Source organism: Schistocerca piceifrons, chromosome 5 (genome assembly GCF_021461385.2).
Source record: "Schistocerca piceifrons isolate TAMUIC-IGC-003096 chromosome 5, iqSchPice1.1, whole genome shotgun sequence".
In the NCBI taxonomy this organism is placed as follows: Eukaryota; Metazoa; Arthropoda; class Insecta; order Orthoptera; family Acrididae; genus Schistocerca; species Schistocerca piceifrons.
This window is the reverse complement of record NC_060142.1, coordinates 567,597,093-567,616,818: the sequence shown is the minus strand read 5'-3', so window position 1 is coordinate 567,616,818 and position 19,726 is coordinate 567,597,093. Positions and strand designations below refer to the sequence as shown.

Below are 19,726 nucleotides of genomic sequence, written 5' to 3'. Positions count from 1 at the left end.
AACCTACGTTTCTAGCATTTGTAGAATTAAAGAAATGCTTTTGACAATGTTGACTGGAATACTCTTCTTTCAAATTCTGAAGGTGGCAGGGGTAAAATACAAGGAGCTCAATGCTATAAGAGTCGAGTAGCATGAAAGGGAAGCAGTGGTTGGGAAGGGAGTGAGACAGGGTTGTAGCCTCTCCCCAATGTTATTCAATCTGTACATTGAGCAAGCAGTAAAGGAAACACAGAAAAATTTGGAGTTGGTATTAAAATCCACGGAGAAGAAATAAAAACTTTGAGGTATGCTGATGACATTGTAATTCTGTCAGAGACAGCAAAGGACCTGGAAGAGCAGTGGAACGGAATGGACAGTGTCCTGAAAGAAGGCTATAAGATGAACATCAACAAAAGCAAAACGAGGATAATGGAATGTAGTCGAATTAAGTCACATGGAAGTAGAGAAGATATAAAATGTAGACTGGCAATGGCAAGGAAAGCGTTTCTGAAGAAGAGAAATTTGTTAACATCGAGTATTGATTTAAGTGTCAGGAAATCGTTTCTGAAAGTATTTGTATGGAGTGTAGCCATGTATGGAAGTGAAACATGGATGATAAATAGTTTAGACAAGAAGAGCATAGAAGCTTTCGAAATGTGGTGCTACAAAAGAATGCTGAAGATTAGATGGGTAGATCACATAATTAATGAGAAGGTATTGAATACAATTGGGGAGAAGAGAAATATGTGGCTCAACTTGACAAGAAGAAGAGATCGGTTGGTAGGACATATTCTGAGGCATCAAGGGATCACCAATTTAGTATTGGCGGACAATGCAGAGGGTAAAAATCGAAGAGGGAGACCAAAAGATGAATACACTAAACAGATTCAGAAGGATGTAGGTTGCAGTAGGTACTGGGAGATGATGAAGCTTGCACAAGATAGAGTAGCATGGAGATCTGTATCAAACCAGTCTCAGGAGTGAAGACCACAACAACAACAGCAACAACAACTACATCGTGTTAGTGCTGCAAAATTACGAACTACAAGAAGCTAAAGAAGTATATGCCAATATGATTCATGAGGCATTCCATATTGGATGCTTACAAAGCTCACAATCAACCTCTGTAAGTGCTTGTTAATGAAACAGTAAATAATTAGTATATAAGCTGTATGTCTTGAACCTATCCAGCATCAAGTGCTCAAAATCACTGACAGTAGTAGTAGAGGGGTTTGTGGGCGCACGACAGCAAGGTCTTCAGCGCCCGTTCAGTATCATAATCACTGACAAGTGCATAACAGAATAAAACATAAAACACATCTCACTATCTCAGTGACAAATATTTAACCACACGCACTGGATACAATTGAAACAAAAACGTACATTAAAAAGAAAGCAAGAACAAAATCTGTGAAAGATTTGAGGAAACCAACACAGAAACAAAGGAGGGGAGGGAAAAAATAGCTGTATACAACACACAGGCACAAACCACTAAACATTTCCAAATTCAAGCCATTAACATATCATACCAGACAAAAAGAGAAACCACAGAACCCTTAACATCAAATCTTTAAGTGACTGGATGCATATTATACCACCACAAATTGCCAAGAGCAAGCATGGCAAAACCCACCTGAGGATCTCAGTAGTAAACATAAGCCTAAAAGAATCAATAATAGAAAAACAAATTAACAGTTTTGACCTAAATGTTATATGTAAGCTTAACAGTCCTGGCCAGTGTTGCACAACACAGATTTGCCAATTTGTTTATGAATTATTACACCATGGCATGACAAATGCAGTATTATACAAAAGAAGAGCAATTACAAAGCAGTACGGCGTGGGTTGGTATATAGAACTTGAGAAAGGTTGCTACCAGCAATAAAAATCTTTGAAACATTGTAGACAACTTCATTGATACCCGATTTAACCATACCTACCTACTTTATGAACATGAGAAAAGTAAGTGCCTGCAATAATGCTCATAGGAAAGACGACTGAGGGGTTAATTTCTTGAAATGAAGAACAATTAGAAACACATTTCAAGGATGTTTTATGTTGGGGAACATAACAGCCAATACATATGCAATAAAAATACTCCATTTATATTATAGCCATAACGTAAAGAGTGAATTCGATGCAGAAACTGAAAAATGGTAATTTAAGATAAATTTTACATGATACAAGAAATGACAGGGGTCATGTTAAAAGGATTTGAGGAAAACAATAAAACGATTGTTCTGAAGAAACCAAATGGAAAACGTACTTCGCATGAACTAAACGGAACTACAATGAATTGATTATATTTGATCAAACACAAGGAAATTAAACAGAATGCAACAGCCTTATATAATTTAACAGTTTCAAGAAAACATACTCTCATAACAGGCACAGTAAAAATAGATATAAAGAAAGACTTATCACACAGGACATCAGGAATGTAGATGAGGATTTATTTAGGACTACCGAAGTATATTAGAATCAACTGAGCATCAAGTTCAATAAGAAAATGAGAATTATGTGAACATAGACAAAAAGAATTTATTTAATAATATTACTATTGCAAACACCACAAGATGATGGAGATGGAGAGAAAACAGAAGAAAAGAAATTCTAAAATGAAACAAGTTAGGTGTTACAGAGTGGAGATCTGCAGATTGGGGATTTTTGCTGAATTTTAGTCATTCAAGCTGTGGTCGACTTAGGTGCCGTCGGGTAGGGAGGGCAAAGGCTGCCCAGCCTGGCATGCTCACTGCCCTGGTGTTGTGGCCATAATAGAAGCTATGTGTATGCCGGCTGGTGTTGCTTCTGGTATATTCCACCAGCTGATGAAAGTACACTCATTACGCTCCAAATGTATATTCCTGCATGGCAGCATCCAACACCTTACACAACAAATAAAATTTGGAAATAGTTAAAGTCTCGCATGCCCCATCACTTACTTTGTAAAACTGCGATTTCAGTTCTTTGTTGCAAGCAACTACAGACAACATAAACTCAGTTTCAACATGTTAATGCTTTTTCAGGTATGCATTCATTATTTTCCATACAATTTCTTTGTTTATGAATAATCTTGTCTCTACTTGATCGTGTTAAGGGTAATCTTAGTTTTAGAATACCTTCAGTTTCAATAGCTACTATTTTTCGTTGCTTGAAATTAACCCAAAAATTACACAGTACTAACACACTAAATTTGGGCAATTATGTATTGTCTAAATTTGAGCTTAGTCAGACTAAACAATTTTGTCAATATGACTAATCTGTGCCATTCCCATTTTAGAATGCTGAGAACAAAGTCAAAATATATTGGGTAGAGAAAAAGGAAGAAATGTAATGAAATAAAATGACTGAGGCAACATATGCTGACAGAAATAAAACTATATAACCACTGATGGCTGCTAAAATATTTAACAAGTCATGATTGATGTTACAAGTATTTAGCAAGACTTAAGTTTCTCCTTCAATATTAATTTAATGTAAATTGGAAGAAAATGTTAATTAGGTGCACAATTGGAAAAGAAACTAGTGCCTTACCTTCTTCACATATAAGAGAAATTTTATGGATTCATATGTGTTGACCTACATCGAACGGCTTACTAATTAACGAGAAGGAATGGTCTACAACATCGGTTTCAGAAGAGGGAGGTGGGGAGAGATTGGGTGGAACTACTTTTGCAGTTGATCATTTACCAAAAGTTGGTTAACATTAAGAAATGTGTAGGAACAGTACTGAAAGACAGATGACTAATGCACAGTTAAGTCTAGAGCAACCTTTTATCAAGCACTTTATGTCAAATGCCTGATAATAAGTTCCATCTTTTTAACAACAGATAAATTTAATGGCAAATTTTCAGGATCTATATCCAACCTCTCCTCTGGTTTTCCAGCTCCGGGACCAAGTGGGTCAACCAGTAAATCCACAATACCCGATTTCTTTGCCTTATCTGCTTTCACAGTCTTTCCAGTAAGTGCCATATCCAAGGCATTTGGCAACTGGGTAATCTTTGGTAATCTTTGAGTTCCACCAGCACCTGGCAAAAGGCCTAGCATGACCTCTGGAAGTCCTAAACCAGTCTTTCGGTCCTTCACCGCTATGCGATAGTGGCAAGCCAAGGCAACCTGAAAGAGAAAAAAATAAATAAATAAATAAAATAAGAATATTAAGATTAATCAGAAGTTCTTTTACAGACACTAGGAAATGAAAATTGAAGACAATAAATTTAAACGAGTAGTAAATAGATGGGCATGATGAGCATAAACTAAAACAAGGCGAATGCTGTCCAGGTCATATTAAGTTGTGATTTGGATTAATGGTTCAAGCAAATGCATCAATGAGCGTGTGTCAGGGTGTGTGTGTGTGTGTGTGTGTGTGTGTGTGTGTGTGTGTGTGTGTGTGTGTGTAAGTAAAGGGGCGGGGGGATGATATGAATATAGGTTAACACTAGAAATGTACAGTAGTGATCTACCTTCAGATGATATGATATATGATATGATCCTGCTTTACCACAAATGCATATTAACTTGCACATGTGGTTAATGTTATGTTTTGTCAGATATGTTTCTCAGCATGACAATGCAACAACAGTACAATGCATGAGACTGCCCTCAGGAAAAGCAGTCGACTGAACCAGGTACTAAAGTAATTGTGGTGTCACCGCCAGACACCACACTTGCTAGGTGGTAGCTTTAAATCGGCCGCGATCCATTAGTGCATGTCGGACCCGCGTGTCGCCACTGTCAGTGATCGCAGACCGAGCGCCACCACACGGCAGGTCTAGAGAGACTTACTAGCACTCGCCCCAGTTGTACGGACGACTTAGCTAGCGATGCAACACTGTCGAAGCCTCGCTCCTGTGCAGAGCAGATAGTTAGAATAGCCTTCAGCCAAGTCAATGGCTACGACCTAGCAAGGCGCCATAGCAATTGATAGTTATCGTATGACGCATGTCTCATCAAGAACGATGTATACAAATGATGGATTAAAGTTAAGTATTCCAGAAGCTACGTACTTTTCTTTATAGCATTCATTACGTATCCTGTTTCAGACCTCACGCCATCCTGCGTGAGTTTAACGTGTGCATTACGACCTCCTCTCTCAAGTAGTGTGCGTAGTGTTGGCTAACTGTCAACACTACAGTAATGATGGGTGTGACAACATTGGCTCACATATGCAGCAAGAAAAACAAGGTAACTAAAGGTGATATACTGTACTGAATTTGTTTGGACATAAAAGTTAATAAATGACAGGTTTTTGTGGGAATATGAAAAAGTTTTTGAAGTTGCTAAAAAGGAGACCACAGACAGCATCAATGGCTAAGATGTTGAGGAACGATGAGAGACACAAAACACGGAAGTTCATTTATCTTATGAGCTAAACAAGTGTAAATTTCATGTTGTTACGGAATGCACGGAAATGACTGGTGGCACCAATACCATGGAAACCAATGGAAAAAAACATGAGGACTCCACTGAACACTGACTTTGAGAACATCTTTAGATGCTCAGAGGCCATGCTAAAGATCTTGTACATCTTCAAAAGTAGCAAAGAAATTCATAAAAGTGTTGCAGCATAGTTCTACCTGGCAAAGCAGATGACTCTTGTGACTGACTCGGCAAAATTACATCATAAGGAAGGTGTTGCAAGAAGGCTCAGTAACTAAATGCATTGGCACAAGAACATCTATTCAGTACACTGGCATTGCAGAAGTCACTGCCCATGGCTTCTGAAAGGAGAAATTGTGACACAGTCTTGCCAGGACTGTGGAGTTGCCGATACAACAGGAAAACTAGGGCAATGATGTCGTGGTTGCTCCAACAGTCGGGCCTCACATCTTGACACGGAGGGCAGAACCGTTACCATTTCAGAAATTATAGTGGACCAGGCTAGCATATCTGCTGCCAAATTTAGACTCTCAGTCTCAACTATCGCAGCTTCTAGTGACGAGAGAGTGTTCACAGCAGTCTTCGAGCCGAGATGAGTCAGCGAATGGATACCATGGTGTCTTTGTTAGCCACATGCCACTGCCTGTCCCCAGTGTGGATGCTGCCGACTTGGCACCTTCCTACCAGTGGGCCACCTGTTTGGTGACTGTCATCTGACACCAGCTGATGTGGACTGAGATTCGAGCCTGGGCTGTCTAGCTTACACCACTCATATGGGCAAACACTGTCTCTGTTCATCACCCTGTACGGGTATATTGTACTGCCATCATTCATGCTAGGGCCACAGTTTGATCCCACCTGGTCCAGCACACTTAGTGCTGAGCTACAGGGGCAGCCCAGCTGCCACAGGGGCTGGGCACTGTCTGACACATGCAACTCCATTCCTGATTCAGCACTACAAGCTGCTGTGCTGATGCTCACCTGAGGATCCCACGTGCTCTCCCTCTGTTGGACTGTTGTCGACACCAGCAAGCTTAGCTGGCCAGGGTCAGCCTACATCAGAGAGAGCACTGGCCACCATCTTCACTTTGGAGCTTTCTAACAGGACTTTTTCAAACCAATACCATCTCCATGACAGATCACTGTCCAACATCTGCCACTACACCACTGCAGGCACATACAGAGTGATGAATTGGAGATATCCTGAACATATCACCTACACCCAGCCCAACCACTGCAAGTGGTGAAAGAAGTGGTTGCTGCCACCTCTGTCGATAGCCACAACTTGCAGCATCAACATGCCATAGGTTGAGTGTCTTCTTTATTGCGTTCTGGGTACTGTAAAAAATGTATATTAATTTGCACCATTCAGTACAGGAAATGTATTGTGAGCAAGGAGTATGGCTCATTGTTTCTGCTTGTGTAATAAGTTAATGGTTATGAACGGTCGCTCAGGCAGAGAGACTAAATTACACTAGTATGATATTTGAGTGTCTTCCTTGTCATGTTATTTCGCTCTCTCATTGTTTATAGTCATTTCTGTAACTGATAGACGACCCACCATGTCAGAAGAAGAAGAAGAAGAAGAAGAAGAAGTTACACCTGAGTAAACATTGCAGACTTAAGCAGTTCAGTTAGCTGAGTTGAGGGGGGAAAAAAAAGGATGAGTAACAGGAGGCTACAGTAGAGAACAGGCCTGCATCCAGTGTACCTACTCCTGCTTATGTAAACATAAGACAAAAAAATGGGATGAGTGGTTGACCGGATATAAGTAACAACTTGTTGCTCTGGGGATAAGAAATATTAAGCATATAGAGAGACTGAGTGACTGCAGGAAGATAGAATATGTCTTAGATAAAATTTCTAGTTGGTGTGATGAATGGCAGCTAGCTCTAAATGTGGGAAAATGTAAGTTAATGCGAATGAGTAGAAAAAACAAACTTGTAATGTTTGGATACAGTGTTAGTAGTGTACTGCTTGACACAGTCATAACATTTAAATATCTACGCATAACATTGCAAAATGATAAGTGGAATGGCGTGTAAGGACTGTGGCAGGGAAGACAAATGGTAAACTTCAGTTTATTGGGAGAATTCTGTGAAAGTGTGGTTCATCTGTGACGGAGACTGCATATAGGGCACTGGTGTGACTTCTTTTTGAATACTGCTTGACTATTTGGTAACTGTAGGTGACAGAGCAAATTGGGATATTTTTACTTCCCTCTTGCTTGGCCATCTGCCTCCTTAAAATTCATTTTTTCATGTCTGACTAATTACCATTAACATACATTGAGTATAATCTGCATTTTCATAAAAGAGAAGGGTTGGTCCCCAGTTTTAAAAGACATAACACCAGACCTAATTTTGTGCTTAGTTTTATGTATGTCATTAATTCCCTAATTTATTTTGGCTATTCCTAGTTAGGATCTTTTGTTATAGGGTGAAATCAGTAATTGTTTCATAACTTAAATTCTATTGTTGATTTATAAACAAATATAAATTCTGTACTAATTATAAACAAGTGGAGGAACAACTAATAGTTTTCTTAATGGACCTATTTGACTATTCAAAAACATGTTAGCAAAGCTAGACCTTTATTAATTCCAAATTAATTACCAGTTTTGTCAAAATATTGTTTGTGTAACTATATCTGGTAATTTCATGATTTAAACAAATAATTCAGCTTAACCCACATGATAGAAGAAACTGTTGAGAAGAACCAATGTTTCAATGCATTCAGTTAATTTAATGAGGTATGTTTTAATTGTAATTTCAGTAAATAAAACATTGACCAATGTGTAGTTTTAGTACCTATTATCATGGTGACATGTAAGGGCCAATTTTTGGGCTCGAGACAGTTAGCCCACAGCTGAGTTTCAGACGAGGAACCCATATTGGTCAGATAACAACAATGCGTCAATTTAACGATGGAATAATGGTAACACAATTAGGCCATGTGTTAAAACAATGACAGTGTCTGTTCAATATGTAGGGTACCATATTATTCTCCAAGAACTGTGAACTGTTTGGTTAGGTTTTACTGATCATAGGTGTTCAATGGTAAACTACTGTAGTAGTAGGTTGACTTATGCCTGCAAACTGTTAATGAGGCTTATCAAAATTTGCCAATAGTTAACTGGCCATATAACTGTGCATTATTGGTGGTGGGGGAGGGAGGGGGGGGGGCGGAGGAAGGGTCGTCAACAGTGAAAGATCTGTTAAACGTAAATATGCACCTGTAAGCTACATCATTTAAAGTAGTCAGTGTTGAACTTCCACCCCCCATTTTTCAGGCAGTATACCAACACAGCACATCAACACCAAGGACAATCAACAATGAAATAAAACAGGCGAAAATCACATTTACAAGGTCTGACTGGAGAAGGACATCAAAGCAGTTCAGAGGCGTGCTACTTGATTTGTTACCGGTAGGTTCTAACAACACTTACGTGTTACGGAGATGCTTCGGGAAGTGAACGGGGTTCTCTGGAGGGAAAGCGACATTCTTTTCGAAGAACATTATTCATAAAATTTAGAGAAGCAGCATTTGAAGCTGACTGGGGAACGATTCTACTGCCACCAATATACACGGTATGTAAGGACCACAAAGATACAAGAAATTAGGGCTGATATGGAGGCATAGAGACAGTCACTTGTCCCTCACTATTTGTGCATGGAACAGGAAAGGAAATGCTAGTAATGGTACAAGGTGCCCTCTGCCACACACCGTATAGTGGCTTGTGGAGTACCGATGTAGATGTAGACTTGAGAGATTAAATAATGGTAATATTTGTGTGGAAGTAAAAGGTCAGGGGAAATGAATTTAGCTCATGTTGTTGTTGTTGCTGCTGCTGTTGCTGTGGTCTTCAGTCCTGAGACTGGTTTGATGCAGCTCTCCACGCTACTCTATCCTGTGCAAGCTTCTTCATCTCCCAGTACCTACTGCAACTTACATCCTTCTGAATCTGTTTAGTGTATTCATCTCTTGATCTCCCCCTACGATTTTACCCTCCACACTGCCCTCCAATGCTAAATTGGTGATCCCTTGATGCCTCAGAATATGCCCTACCAACTAATCCCTTCTTCTAGTCACGTTGTGCCACAAATTTCTCTTCTCTCCAACTTCCTCATTAGTTATGTGGTCTAACCATCTAATTTTCATTATTCTTCCGTAGCACAACTTTTCGAAAGCTTCTATTCTCTTCATGTCTAAACTATTTATCGTCCATGTTTCACTTCCATACATGGCTACACTCCATATAAATACTTTTAGAAAAGACTTCCTGACACACAAATCTATACTCGGTGTTAACAAATTTCTCTACTTCAAAAAAAGCTTTCCTTGCCATTGCCAGTCTACATTTTATATCATCTCTACTTCGACCACCATCAGTAATTCTGCTCCCCAAATAGCAAAACTCATTTCCTAATCTAATACCCTCAGCATCACCCAATTTAATTCGACTACATTCCATTATTCTCGTATTGCTTTTGTTGATGTTCATCTTATATCCTCCTTTCAAGACACTGTCCTTTCCATTCAGCTGCTCTTCCAGGGCATTTGCTGTCTCTGACAGAATTACAATGTCATCGGCAAACCTCAAACTTTTTATTTCTTCTCCATGGATTTTAATTCCTACGCCGAATTTTTCTTTTGTTTCTTTTACTTCTTGCTCAATATACAGATTGAATAACATCGGGGAGAGGCTACAACCCTGTCTCACTCCCTTCCCAACCACTGCTTCCCTTTCATGCCCCTCGACTCTTATAACTGCCATCTGGTTTCTGTACAAATTGTAAATAGCCTTTTGCTTCCTCTATTTTACCCCTGCCACCTTCAGAATTTGAAAGAGAGTATTCCACTCAACATTGTCAAAAGCTTTCACTAAGTCTACAAATGCTAGAAACGTAGGTTTGCCTTTCCTTAATTTATTTTCTAAGATAAGTCGTAGGGTCAGTATTGCCTCACGTATTCCAACATTTCTACAGAGTCCAAACTGATCTTCCCCGAGGTTGGCTTCTACCAGTTTTTCCATTCATCTGTAAAGAATTTGCGTTAGTATTTTGCAGTTGTGAATTATTAAACTGATAGTTCGGTAATTTTCACATCTGTCAACATCTGCATTCTTTGGGATTGGAATTATTATATTCTTCTTGAAGTCTGGGGGTATTTCACCTGTCTCATACATCTTGCTCACCAGACAGTAAGAGTTTTGTCAGGACTGGCTCTCCCAAGGCTGTCAGTAGTTCTAATGGAATGTTGTCTACTCCCGGGGCCTACTTTCGACTTAGGTCTTTCAGTGCTCTGTCAAACTCTTCCCGCAGTATCATATCTCCCATTTCATCTTCATCTACATCCTCTTCCATTTCCATAATATTGTTCTCAAGTACATCGCCCTTGTATAGACCCTCTATATACTCCTTCCACCTTTCTGCTTTCCCTTCTTTGCTTACAACTGGGTTTCCATCTGAGCTCTTGATATTCATGCAAGTGGTTCTATTCCCTCCAAAGGTCTCTCTAATTTCCCTGTAGGCAGTATCTATCTCACTCCTAGTGAGAGAAGCCTCTACATCCTTACATTTGTGCTCTAGCCATCCCTGCTTAGCCATTTTGCACTTCCTGTCGATCTCATTTTTGAGACGTTTGTATTCCTTTTGCCTGCTTCATTTACTGCATTTTTATATTTTCTCCTTTCATCAATTAAATTCAATATTTCTTCTGTTACCCAAGGATTTCTATTAGCCCTCATCTTTTTACCTACTAGATCCTCTGCTACCTTCACTATTTCGTCTCTCAAAGCTACCCATTCTTCTTCTACCGTATTTCTTTCCCCCATTCCTGCCATTTGTTCCCTTACGCCCTCCCTGAAACTCTGTACAACCTCTCATTTAGTCAGTTTATCCAGGTCGCATATTCTTAAATTCCCACCTTTTTGCAGTTTCTTCAGTTTTAATCTACAGTTCATAACCAATAGATTGTGGTCAGAGTCCACATCTGCCCCTGGAAATGTCTTACAATTTAAAACCTGGTTCCTGAATTTCAGTCTTACCATTATATAATCTGAGACCTCCCAGTATCTCCAGGCTTCTTCCATGTATACAGCCTTCTTTCACGATTCTTGAACCAAGTGTTAGCTATGATTAAGCTATGCTTGTGAAAAATTCTACCAGGTTGGTTGGTTGGGTTAAAGATTAAAGGGACCAAACTACAAAGGTCATCGGTCCCTTGTTTCATAAAAACACAGAGCACAGGGAAACTATCCACCAGTCAAGCGAAGCACTAAAAGAAAAACTCCAGGGGAAGAAAAGCCCCATGGTCCATTGTAAGACAACACGGAAAACAGAGCACAGCAACAAAAACAACATAGAGAACAAAGGCAGAAGGAACGAAAGCTGCACAGCAGAGGACTGTGGCTGGCTGATCACGAAAATAATAGGATGAGCCAGCCACACTGCAACACGTTAAAACCTCCAGCCCAACAGCGTAGGGTGGAGTCGAATTACAACACAAAACTAATTAAAAGAGACAGCTCAAAAGAGGGTGATGTTACAAAAGTTAAATGGACCTATAAAAGCCACTTGCGCGAATAAAACTTAAAACCCGATCTGCCATAGAGACATTGTCACCTAAAAGAGATGATAAAGCACCCTGGAGATTAAAAGTTCGCCTGAGGGCTGTTAAAAGAGGACAGTCCAACAATATATGGGCCACCGTCATATTCGCACCACAGCGACAATGAGGGGGGTCCTCTCGACGCAGCAGATGACCATGCGTCAGCCAAGAGTGGCCAATGCGGAGCCTACACAGAACAACAGAATCCCTGCGAGAGGCCCGCATGGAGGAACCCCACACAGTCGTCGTCTCCTTTACCTGCCGCAGCTTGTTGGGTGCAGACAGAGTGCGCCATTCGTCTTCCCACAACCCAAAGACCCGACGGTGCAAAACGGTTCTGAGATCAGTTTCCGGGAGGCCGATCTCCAACGGCAGTTTGCGGGTAGCCTCTTTGGCTAACTTGTCGGCGAGTTCGTTTCCCGCGATCCCAACGTGTCCTGGGGTCCATATGACCACCACCGAATGACCACGCTGTTCAAGAGCGTGGATGGACCCCTGGATGGCACCAACAATGGGATGGCGTGGATAGCACTGGTCAAGAGCCTGCAGACTACTGAGCGAGTCACTGCAAATGACGAAGGACTCGCCAGTGCTGGCACGAATATGCTCAAGGGCACGAAAAATGGCTGTCAGTTCTGCGGTGTAAACACTGCAGCCTTCTGGCAAGGAGCGCTGGTCGACATAGTCCGCATGAGCATAAGCGTACCCCACACGGCCATCAACCATCGAGCCATCGGTATAGATAACCCCCGAGGCATGGTATGCGCCTAGGAGCGCAAGGAATTGGCGGCGCAGGACTACAGGAGGAACTGAATCTTTCGGCCATTGGGAAAGTTCCAGCCGAAGCTGCGGCCGACAAATACACCAAGGTGGTGTACGTGGGCGGACCTGGAAAGCAGATGGGAGAGGCAAAAACTCGAGTTCATTAAGGAGCGACCAAACACGGGTCCCAATTGTATGGCCTGATCGTGGCCGCTGGTGTGGGACATGGACTTCCGCATTTTCGAAAAGGAGACGATAGTTAGGGTGACGAGGCGAACAACGGACGTGGGCCGCATAGTTGGCTAACAGTTGATGACGCCGAATACGAAGTGGAGGAACCCCAGCCTCAGCAAGGAGGCTATGAACAGGACTGGTGCGGAATGCTCCTGTTGCCTGTCGAACCCCACAGTGGTGAACGGGGTCCAGCAGTTGCAATGCTGAGGGCGACGCTGAGCCATACGCCACACTCCCATAATCCAGTCGGGACAGCACAAGGGCTTTGTAGAGCTGCAGCAGCGTGTTACGGTCTGCACCCCAAGTTGTGTTGCTTAGGCAGCGGAGGGCATTCAGATGCTGCCAGCACTGACGCTTGAGCTGACGAATATGTGGAAGCCAAGTAAGCCGGGCATCGAACAGCAATCCCAGAAAACGGTAAGTGTCAACAAACCTGAGCATGGCATCCTGAAGATAGAGCTCAGGGTGGGGATGGACAGTACGACGCCGACAAAAGTGCATAACACAGGTCTTCGCAGGAGAAAATTGAAACCCATGGGCTAGGGCCCACGCCTGCGCCTTGCGTATGGCTCCCTGCAACCTACGTTCTGCAACACTAATGGTGGAGGAGCTGAAAAAGATGCAGAAATCGTCAGCATATAACGTGGGTGAGACAGACGACCCTACTGCTGCTGCAAGGCCATTAATGGCCACAAGGAAAAGGGGCACGCTCAATACAGAGCCCTGTGGAACACCGTTCTCCTGGATATGAAGTGAACTATGGGATGTGCCAATTAAAACGCGGAATGTCCGAATAGATAAAAAATTCTGAATAAAAATGGGGAGAGAGCCCCGGAGACCCCACCCGTGCAACGTGGCGAGAATATGGTGCCGCCATGTCGTGTCATATGCTCTGGAGAGATCGAAAAAGACGGAGACGAGATGTTGGCGCCTGGAAAAAGCAGTGCGGATTGCAGACTCAAGAAAGACCAAAGTATCGGCAGTGGAACGGCCCTGACGGAAGCCGCTCTGGCACGGAGCCAGAAGACCCCAAGGAGTAGCCAACACAGCCGTCGACTCACCATGCGTTCCAAGAGCTTACACAGAGTATTTGTCAAGCCGAAGGGCCGATAGCTATCCACATTAAGTGGGTCCTTACCAGGCTTCAGCACCGGAATGACGGTACTCTCCCGCCACTGCGACGGAAAGACACCATCGCCCCATATGCGGTTGAAGATGGCAAGAACACACCGCTGACAGTCCGGGGAAAGGTGTTTGAGCATCTGATTGTGGATGCCATCTGGCCCAGAGGCTGTATCGGGGCATTGTGCCAGGGCGCTCTGCAGTTCCCACAAACTAAATGAGGCCTTATACGCCTCAGGGTGGCGAGAAGCAAAAGAAAGCCGTTTGCCTTCCTCCCGGCGTTGGAGCGCGCGAAACGCGGGCGGGTAATTCCTGGACGCAGAGGCCCAAACATAGTGCTGAGCGAAATGCTCTGCGATTGCATCGGCATCGGTAGATACCGCCCCGTTGATGGTAAGCCCTGCGACACCTGTAGAGTGCTGCAATCCAAAGATGCGCCGAATCTTCATCCACACCTGGGAGGGTGAAGTACGGTAACCAATGGTGGAAACGTACCGCTCCCAGCACTCCTGTTTCCGCCTTTTGATGAGCCGCCGTGCCTGAGCACGGAGACGTTTGAAAAAAATGAGGTTCTCCAAAGACGGGTGCCGCTTATGTCGCTGAAGAGCCCGCCGACGTTCTTTAATGGCTTCAGCGACCTCTGGAGACCACCAAGGCACTGACTTTCGCCGGGGGCACCCTAATGAACGAGGAATGGTACGTTCCGCAGCGGAAACAATCGCTGCAGTCAGTGTCTCAACCGCCACATCGATGGTACCGTGGGGGAGAGAGTCAACAGTGGCAGCAGAGCAGAACGTGTCCCAGTTTGCCTTGCTAAATGCCCATCTAGGCGAGCGCGCAAAGGAGCGACGCTGTGGTAGTGAAAGGAAGATCGGAAAATGATCACTACCACACAAGTCCTCGTGGACTCTCCAGTGGACCGATGGTACAAGCCCTGGGCTGCACAACGACAGATCTATGGCCGAGAACGTGCCATGCCCCACACTGAAATGTGTGGCAGCGCCAGTGTTTAAGAGGCAGAGGTCGAGTTGGGAGATGAGATTCTCGACCTCCCTGCCTCGGCCAGTAACCTTCGTTCCACCCCACACGGGATTGTGGGCGTTAAAATCCCCCAGGAGAAGAAAAGGCGTGGGGAGTTGGGCGACAAGTGCAGCCAAGTCGGTCAGGGAGACTGTACCACCTGGAGGGAGATAGACACTGCAGACGGTTATGTCCTGGGTAGTCCCTACACGTACAGCCACAGCTTCCAATGATGTTTGAAGGGGCACAGGAGCACTATATACAGAGGTAAGGACATACACGCAGGCTCCACCTGACACACAATTGTAAGTGCTACGGTTGCAGTAATAACCCCTGTATCCACGAAGGACAGGGGTCCGCATTGCCGGGAACCAGGTTTCCTGTAGGGCAATGCAGAAAGCAGGTGTCAGGCTTAGAAGCTGCCGTAGCTCAGGGAGATGGCTAAAATAACCGCCACAATTCCACTGGAGGATGGTACAAAGCGTGTCCGGTAGGGGCATTCAGGCACAGAAAAGGCAAATTACTTGGCAGGGTCACATGCTGCCACCGACTGAGCGACGGACGTCACTACGGCCATCGTTTCTGAGGAGACGGCAAGATCCAGGTCATCAGGGGACGCAAAGAGCTCGACCTCGTCCTCAGAGGCTGAGCTGACAGGGAGCGTTGGCGCGGGAACCACTGGGTCCTTATCCTTCTTGGAGAGCTTCCTCTTCTCTCTCTTGTGTTTGGGAGGAGGGTTGTCATGCTGGGAGGGCTTTCCTGACGCATTATCAGGAACAGAGGAAGAGTGTGAAGCCCTTCGACCAGCAGCTGGTGGCTTCTTCAGCCACTGGCTAGTGTCTTGTGAGACACTGGGGAAGTCCTTGGAAGGGACGCCCCCAAGGGATCCCTTCCGAACAAGTGAGGCCGGAGGAGGCTGTTGCGTCCCCGGCTGAGCAGCCGGAAGGAGCTGTCGCTTCCCCGGCTGAGGAGCCGGAGAGGGCTGTCGCCGCTCCGGCTGAGAGGTGGGGACCAACGTCCCCGGTTGCTTGGGGCGCACTGCTCCCAAACTCGGTGTTTTGGGAGCAGTGGAAGAGAGAGCGGCCTGTCCCAGCGGTGGGGCAGACGTTACCTAATTTCTCTGTGGGCCAACAGAGAAGGGAGTCTGTGCAGGAGCTGGTGGCGGCAGTGTGACAGTAGCATAACTCCTCAACATAGGTGTGGGGTTGAGTCGTTCTAACTTCTTCTTTGCCTCTTGGTAACTTAAACGGTCCAAGGTCTTAATTTCTTGTATCTTCCGCTCTCGTTGATAGACTGCACAGTCTGGTGAGCAGGGAGAATGATGCTCCCCACAGTTAACGCAGGTGGGAGGCGGAGCACATGGAGCATTAGGATGTGGAGGTCGTCCACAATCACGACACGTGGGGCTGGAAGTGCACCTGGAGGACATGTGTCCGAATTTCCAGCACTGGAAGCATCGCATAGGGGGCGGGACATAGGGCTTGACATCGCACCGGTATATCATGACCTTGACTTTCTCAGGCAAGCAGTCGCCCTCAAAGGCCAGGATGAAAGCACCGGTAGCGACCCTATTATCCTTCGGCCCCCTGAAGACACGACGGACAAAGTGTACACCTCGGCGTGCCAGGTTCTCACGTAGCTCGTCATCAGACTGTAGCAGAAGATCTTTATGAAAAATAATCCCCTGGACCAAATTTAAGGACTTATGGGGAGTGACAGTAACGGGGATGTCACCGAGCTTCTCACAGGCGAGTAAAGCCTGGGACTGCGCAGATGAAGCTGCTTGTATCAAAATGGCCCCGCTCCTCATTTTGGAAAGAGACGCCACTTCCCCAAACTTATCTTCGAGATTGTGCACGAAGAAAAGAGGCTTGGTCCCCAAAAACGAATCCCCATCAGTTCTGCTGCATACAAGGTATCGTGGCGAATACGGCTCCTGTCTGTCTGCAGCCCGACGTTCCTCCCATGGTGTGGCTACGGAAGGGAACGACTTCGGGTTATACGTCACAGCGTTAAATTCCACCTTACCACGCTTAGAGACATTGGCGGTCGGACGACCACCAGATTGAGATTTCACCCGCTTCATTGCGGGGCATCCGCCCCGATGCCACCCACTCCGACCAGGGGCTCTCCCCACGGGCGCCACCCAGCCACAGCAAAGGCCACCTGGCAGGATGGCCATTGCCGGGAGTCCCGATGCCCCAGAGAGACGAGCATCTACTCCTTGGCTTACGTGGGGAGGTGTCAGCTCAGGCATCGGCAGTACGATCCCTGTGTTGTCAGGGGGCTACAACCTAGAGGGTACATGACGACCCCACCACAACGGGCTGGCTACCGTGCTGGATTTTGGGTGCCATAGGTAGTCCATAGTGATCGTGGGTGCTGGTGGTGACGCACTAAGGGCGGTACTTACACAATACATCAGGTATCTATGCCCAAAATGAGGGATGGAGGGTGCAGGTACGACACCAAGACGATCAAGAGTGCCAAGGTCGTAGGGCACAGAGGACTGATGGTTCACCACGTAAGGTGTCCTTCCCCAAAAGGCTCGTACTTCTGTGGAATTTGGAAAAATGGAGGTCAAACCCTAATGGGGACCATCACATTAAGGCCAAAACGTTTGAGACTCCTTTTAGTTGCCTCTTACGACAGGCAGGAATACCGCGGGCCTATTCTGACCCCCGAACCCGCAGGGGGAAAATTCTACCAGACAGCTTCCTCTTTCATTCCTTATTCCCATTCTATATTCAGCTACTACGTTTACTTCTCTTCCTTTTCCTACTATCCAGTTCCATGTCACCCATGACTATTGAATTTTCGTTTCCCTTCACTATCTGAATAATTTGTTTTATCTCATCATACATCTCATCAATCTCTTTGTCATCTGCGGAGCTAGTTGGCATATAAACTTGTACTACTGTAGAAGTGGTGAGCTTTGTAGTAGCTTACCCGCATTCCTATTTTCCTATTCATTATTAAACCTACTCCTGCATTACCCCTATTTGATTTTGTATTTATAACCCTGTATTCACCTGCCAGAAGTCTTGTTCCTCCTGCCACCAAACTTCACTAATTCCCAATATATCTAACTTTAACCTATCCATTTCCATTTTTAAATTTTCTAACCTACCTGCCCGATTAAGGGATCTGACATTCCACACTCCCATCCATAGAACGCCAGTTTTCTTTCTCCTGAAACAACGTCCTCCTGAGAAGTCCCCACCCAGAGATCTGAATGGGGGACTATTTTACCTCCGCAATATTTTACCCAAGAGGACACCATCATCATTTAACCATACAGTAAAGCTGCATGCCCTCGGGAAAAATTAGGGCTGTAGTTACCCCTTGCTATCAGCCGTTAGCAGTGCCAGCATAACAAGGCCAGATCAGTCAATCATCTAGCCTGTTGTCCCTGCAACTACTGAAAAGGCTGCTGCCCCTCTTCAGGAACCACACGTTTGTCTGGCCTCTCAACAGATACCCCTCCACTGCAGTTGCACCTACAGTACGGCTATCTGTATCACTGAGGCACGCAAGCCTCCCCACCAACAGCAAGGTCCATGGTTCATGGGGATGAAAGTGGTAATGTTAGGGAAGTTAAGGGAAATGATGTAGGATTATCAGCGTCCAATTTGGAGTCTAAATCAGCCTTAGTGCCAGACAAAGTAAGTGTGTGCTGGAATATGTGAATAACAACATAGGTGATTTTGATTTATATGCAGTAGTATCTATCTCACTGAGAGATAATGGGTGTTGTATACAGGCTGTGGAGCCTGGTCCAAATGCAACCCTGGATGAGCACATACAGGGAAGCACATGTGCCAATGGTTTTTGTGTCCTGCAGAGTGTAACTGTACACAGGAATTTTGTTGTAGATTCCGCAAAGGATTCACAGGAATCTATTGCTGTTAATTACAGTAAAACCTTGTTTTCACATTCCTACGTTTCACATTTTCCCGCATTTTACATCAATTTTTGACAGTCCCAAAAGAAGTCCTATTCTCTCAATACAATGCTTTCCCGTCATTAATGATTCTACGTTACAACATTTTGCCCTTTTTTTTAACTTTATCACTACTTTTAACAATGATTTTCAAACAGATTTCAGCAACAAAAATGCATCAAATTTCTGCTCAGTCAGCCTTGGAAGAAAGCAGAAAATGCAGACCATAAGCTTAGTTGTTGGTCATGTAACATAACGTTAGTGTGGTAATCAAGATTTTCATTGTCGGCATGACAGGTGTTTGGAAGGGTGGCAAAGTACGCCATGTACCTTAATAATGATCACAATCTGATGAGAGTGACTAGTAGCAACATTCCTTCTGCACACCGTGTTGTATTACAACAGCTTTACTTTCATTTCACAGTCATTTATACAAATACACACTGTTTTTCAAGATGGTGGTTACTTCTGCGTGAAATACTCTAATCCGTATTAGGCACACAGCTTTTGGTTGGTATGACCTGATACCAGATGTAAACATTCCTCCTCAAGATGCTCCATAACATGGTGACAGTTTGTGTCTTTCTCACCCAGAATGTCCCTGAACAGTGTGACCTCCTTGGCAGCAACAACTTTTAGATTTCATGCCAATTTTTTTCTGTTTATGAATAC

The 19,726-nt window shown here is 44.4% G+C and overlaps 1 protein-coding gene across 1 annotated transcript in view; it reads right to left on the bottom strand.

Moving 5' to 3' along the window:
- LOC124798046 (trifunctional enzyme subunit alpha, mitochondrial) overlaps nucleotides 1-19,726 on the bottom strand; it is a 156,766-nt gene that overhangs the window by 98,419 nt on the left and 38,621 nt on the right. Inside the window, exon 4 of the mRNA XM_047261266.1 lies at nucleotides 3,848-4,098. Within this exon, the coding sequence (XP_047117222.1) occupies nucleotides 3,848-4,098 (251 nt within the window). The remainder of the gene's footprint in view (nucleotides 1-3,847; nucleotides 4,099-19,726) is intronic.